General features: G+C 40.0%; 1 protein-coding gene across 1 annotated transcript; it reads left to right on the forward strand.

Annotated features, from left to right (window-relative positions):
* Window positions 1-2,575: 2,575 nt before the first annotated feature.
* Window positions 2,576-4,258, forward strand: LOC138859751 (uncharacterized). The gene is made up of 3 exons (XM_070115807.1): window positions 2,576-2,653; window positions 2,766-3,503; window positions 4,149-4,258. The coding sequence occupies exons 1-3, from the start codon at window positions 2,576-2,578 to the stop codon at window positions 4,194-4,196; spliced, it is 864 nt and encodes a 287-aa protein (XP_069971908.1). The 3' UTR covers window positions 4,197-4,258.
* The last annotated feature ends 1,218 nt before the right edge of the window (window positions 4,259-5,476 follow it).

The following is a 5,476-nucleotide window of genomic DNA, read 5'->3' on the forward strand; positions in this document are numbered from 1 at the left end:
ACTTGGACACAGACCTCTTGTTGTGTTGGTTGGAGACAATAGTAGAGATCTGGTCGGTATTTCTGTTATTTTATGTATTTTTTGTGTTACTTATTTTTATTATTTATGTATTTATTATATTATTGTTCTTTACAAATAATGCTCATTTCCATCTTGTGCATTATCTTGAAAGCCCCTCCCAATAACTTGCTCGTTGCCGTGGGAGGGCTTAGGAGACAAAGACTGAGGCCCAAGATAGGGGGTCGCCCCTACCCTTGGTTAATTACCTAACCCTTACCCCACATGGGGACCCTGAGGGGTAGACTGTTTCTTTTCCCCATTTTACTCAAGCTCACCATGGCTAATAATGAAGATTCTTTAGCCTTAATAGAGGCATTAAGGCTTGCCCCTTCATCAAATAGCCTCTCTGAATTTGATTTTGATGGTTTTCAGATCCCTGCCCCTCCTTTGACCACAGCTCCAACCTCTGATACTAATACCCCCTCCTCAACGCTTACTGACAACTCTATCCATTCCAAATCACCCACCTGTGTTATTACTCAACCTCCAGAGAGAACCGCTTCCTCTCTCCCAACATTCTCCTTTCCATCTCCTGCTGCACAGTCCTCTTCAGTGTCTACCCCTTCTTTCTTTACTACTACTCTCCTCTCTTATTGTCCTCCCCCCTACAGAACTACACCACAAGACACCACCCCATCTTCCTCGTCCTTCTACTGCCTCTACCTCTGCAAAACTTTTAGGTACTCTCTTTGGCCCAGCCAAGTGGGATTGATTTTTTGTGATTCCCCCCCACAGACCCCTATTCTCTTCCAACAGTGCCTCAAGAAACAAGTAGGCAAGGTTACCTTTCATAGTCGCTCACGCCTTGTCACAGTGACATCTGAATCCCAAGTTCATGCACTACTGCCCTAAATGGCCTCACTGGCTGAAAGTTCACCATTCCTGCTGAACCTCACCCCTCTCTTAATACTTGTACTGGAACTGTTTCTATTCCCCCAAATGCTTGTCCCATGTATAACAAGGACTGGTCAGACTGAAAATTACCTGCTTTCTTGCCTTGGTGAATACGATGCAATGGCAGTACAGTGTACCTCTATTCCTCCCAGAGGCCAGCAAAAGTCCTATATCAATAGTTTAGCTTCTATAGGCATGACTGCCCCATGAAGTTTATATTGGTGGATTGTCTTACCATGCCCGACCATATCAACCCCTTCCTCGTCAATATCAGAAATGTTGGGGTTTTGGCCACCCAGCCGAACGTTGTCACTCCACAGCCCACTGCCCTCTATGTGCCGAACCTGGTCATGACCGTTAAAATTACACTGCTCCGTCACGTACATGTGCCAACTGTGGAGACTCCCATAATGTATTTTATAGGAGTTGCCCTGCCTATAAACTCAAATGTAAGGTAGCAATCCTCAGATGCAAACTAGCCCCCCCCCCCCCAGTATCTCTTCCCTATACTCGAAACTATCCTACATCTACTCACCCTATCCCCCAGTCATATTTGTTTTCTCGTCTAACTCCAGATACTCCAGTCTCTACCACTAACCTAAACATTCCACTCCACCCTCTCCTACTACATCCTCTCTTACACCTTCCTCTTCTGCTCCTCAGATATCTATCTCCTCTTCTCCTCATAAGGGAACCTTTTTTTCTCAGTTCTCTTCACCCAACTCCCCTCCAGAAACCTTTGAAGACATCCAAAACTTCCTGAAGATGACCCAAGGGAACACTCCACTCCCCTACCCACCCCCAATCCCTCTGTTCCTACTCCTTTTACATTTAAAGAATGTGCATATATCCATCCTCCTCCTCAAATACCCGCCACCCCCCTTCCTCCTACACCCTCCCAACATACCCCACCCTCTCTACCGCTTCCACTTGAATACTTACACGAATCCCCTCTATCACAACAGTGACCTTCTCCAGACCCCTCCCCTCTAGACATTCTTCCTGATAATTCACCACCTTTCCCAATCCCTTTTTCTCATCCCATGAATTCTTCTCCTCCAACTTCTCCAACAGCCACCTCTGTTTTCTTTGAACAATGTCTCTATTCCTTCCCCAGTCACAGATACACTTCAATTCACTCGATTGTTCTACCTCCTAAACCTTTCCCATTTTACTAATCCCTGCTGTACTTCATTTACTTCCCTCTTTTTCCTATTCATTATCATACTTCCTTTAACAACTTCTGATCTTGTTTCAAACATTAAACATTATCTAGAAAGATTGGTTTAATTACTTTTGAGAAATATCAAAGAATTCATAAACTGAAAATTGAACACTCCTAACCAGAAAATTTATATTTCCCTCCTATTAAGTCCTGACACTACAGACAGTTAATGTAACTTTCCATAACAAACAAATACCATACAAGGAATATTTTACCCAGGTTGTCTACTTGCATCAATGCTGTCCAGGAGCAGCATGGAACAGGCCTCCGTGCTATGGTGCTACAAGAAGGAACTAGCCTTCTTTGGCCACAGTTAGAAGATGAAGCAGTTGAAGGCGTGCCAAAAATCAGGCCAGGCTGAGGTCAACGAGGAAAACTCCTTTGAAATGTTTGTCCATGACAGAGATCCACTACTGCTACTACAAGGAGACGGACAATATCTTTGGTAACACTTTTAGGATGTGTGTCCTGCAGGTGAGCCATTTCTTTTTTTAACTCATGGTAGATGAGAAAATGTATATGAGCTTGCTGTTTTTTCATATTTTTTATATGGTACATTACATAAATATGCACACATTTTAATTAGAGCAACAATAACCTGGTTGATCCTTTCAACCTCTGGTACACAGGGAGAGCAATAAAAAATAATGGCCCTTTCCAGACACCCTTACCCCAAGCATTCTGTGTCAGACCATGGAGACGAGGGAGTGGGGGTCTTCACCACCCATCAGCTGAGCATGACATTTTTAAGGCAGCTGTATGTTATAAATATGGATGTACACACGCTACAGCACAGAAGCCTCTCAGCACATTGTGCCAAGATTCGGTGAACATTAAGATGCTGAAGGGATATGTGTATGTACAGTTCTTAACTTTGTTGGCCTTATACATTTTTCTCAAATATAAAGGGTTAATGGCCTTCGAGGAGCAGTTTCTTCACATGTCCCTGTCTGTGACAAGTAATACTGCAATTTTCCACAAAATCTCCATCCTTACATATTTTTCTCCTTTTCCAATCATGAGAAAGCAGAGCTTCCCCAGTTGCCAGTATTCAGATATAGTTCAGCAAAACCTTTTCAATTATATTTTCTTTACCAATAGTTTTATCCTGTCTTTATCATCGTGCCGCATGTGTGCCGTTGTGGATGACCTGCTGTGCATTTTACCTATTTTGTTGCATATGAGGGACTTGCAGTCTGTTCATGCTGTGACATCCTCGACACCACAGTCGCCCCACGTCCAGGAATTGAAGAACCTCAAGGAGTCCCTTAAGGAGAGTCCTCGGGCGGGGCTCCTCATTGAGCTTTGCAAGTCGTTAGGCCAGGTACAGCTGTTGATGCATTGTGCCGAGAGGAAAAATGCTTGCTTCATTTTTTAAAGAAATAATTATAGTGTATTTGACTTTACTCTATTTTTAAACACCTAAATACTGGCTAACTCTGTGATTTTATTACCTAGAAAGATGATTTATACATTTACTTTTTAAATAAAGATGTACATGAATAGATAACAACACCTGACAAACCAAAGGATTTGATGAATATGGGGCTAATAGTTGTTGCTATCCAAGGCTCGCAGCTGAGTGTAGGAGCATAGAAAATTATTTTAGTTATTTATTATTTAAAAGCAAATTAATATGAATTCATCTTTGCACAAAACTGGCAAACCTCTTGCTTTAAAATACAATTTCATATCATAACATATTTTGCTTTATGTTAAGATAATCTAAGACAGAGCCTCAAATATTAAATTTGATTTTTTTTAGTCTATCGATTGCAAATATTATAGTATTTTATTTATTTTTAATATCACAGATATTTCATGTAAAATCTCATATTTTGTATAGTAAACCATTCTTTACTATAGTTCAGCTGTTATGAATTTAGGGTATTTTCATATATCTCTTTCTTTTTCTTGATCTTTTCCCGAGGAAGTCAGTAAATACAGTGACATAGATGTTTTCTTTCAGGCCAAGTCTGTACCACAGTTTGTGGCAGCCGTCACAGAAAAGACATAGTGCACAACAGTCGCACTAACAGCCGGCAGAGGACAAATAAAATCTGCTGCCTTAGGACTAGTCATGGGTGAGATATTGTGTTTCATGTTGATTGTAATTATATCTGTTATTATAACTGTTGGTAGTCATGGGTGAGTTTTTACCTATTTTTATAGTTGATTGTGAAGGAAAGTATCTTTTCTTCTTTTTATTTCATTTTTGTTACATTCTCGCACGGCTGCTTGTGCGAATTAGCGGGTTCAGGGTTCGATGTTTTGGTCGAATCCTTTGAACGGATCAAGTGCGGTTCGCCAGCCGTGGTTCATTACACCGAACTCTTGGCTGTTGAGATATGACAGTTTTCGTTTATTTTCTTTTTTGACGGTATCATTTGGTATTATTATTTTTTGTTATTAAGAACATGAATTATTGCTCATGTAATGTTCTGTAATATTTTGTTTACTGAAGAGGACCCTCGTGACAGGGCCGGTTCGAGAGGCGTCCCGAAAACACCTGGTCTCGGGCTGGCCGATCCGGCCTTCTTCCTTTCGCGTTTCTCGGGGCATTTGGTGCTCCATCGCCTCGGTCTTTTCTGCGGAAAGGGATCGCCGTGTTTACGGTAAATCATATGTAAACTGCGATCATCTGACAGTAGAGGGGTACTCATTTTCTTTATTTACGTTATGCCTTTCAGTGTTGACTAATCTACTTTTGATTTGTACTTTAATTTTCTTTTGTTGGATTATGTATTTTATTATTACTATTATTATTTATTATCAGTGATATCTTCTGTTAATTCTGCTTGTTGTGTTAACTGTACTGTCTACCACCCTTTTCTTTGGTACATGGCGGATGCCATAAGTTGGACTTTTTGTTAATTTTTGTACCTTTCTATATTATTATTAATGTATATTCATTTTTGTGTTATTTTATTTTGTCGTTTTGGTCACTTCACCATCTTCCATTATTGTTTGTAAAGATTATTTTGTAACTGCTTTATTAGCTAGTTTGACATTCTTTTGGTTTTGGGTATTTTGTTTCATTTACTTAACATTTTTGTTATGTTAATTTTGCATAATCGTTTACTGTCATTATTTCTTATGTCATGATTTTACAGTCAATAACATCAATGAATTGTGTGTAAAGTAATCTTGTGTCTTGTTTTCTAACCTTGAGCAATCCTTTGATTATTTATAGAATTTTAAGAACCTGGCACTCACACCGATGCTTGCTGTGGTTTGCTTTATTATTGTTGTCAGAAGTTAATAAATGTACATTAGACTCCCACTATCCTTGTGTTT

This window comes from Penaeus vannamei, chromosome 38, assembly GCF_042767895.1.
Source record: "Penaeus vannamei isolate JL-2024 chromosome 38, ASM4276789v1, whole genome shotgun sequence".
NCBI classification, from domain to species: domain Eukaryota; kingdom Metazoa; phylum Arthropoda; class Malacostraca; order Decapoda; family Penaeidae; genus Penaeus; species Penaeus vannamei.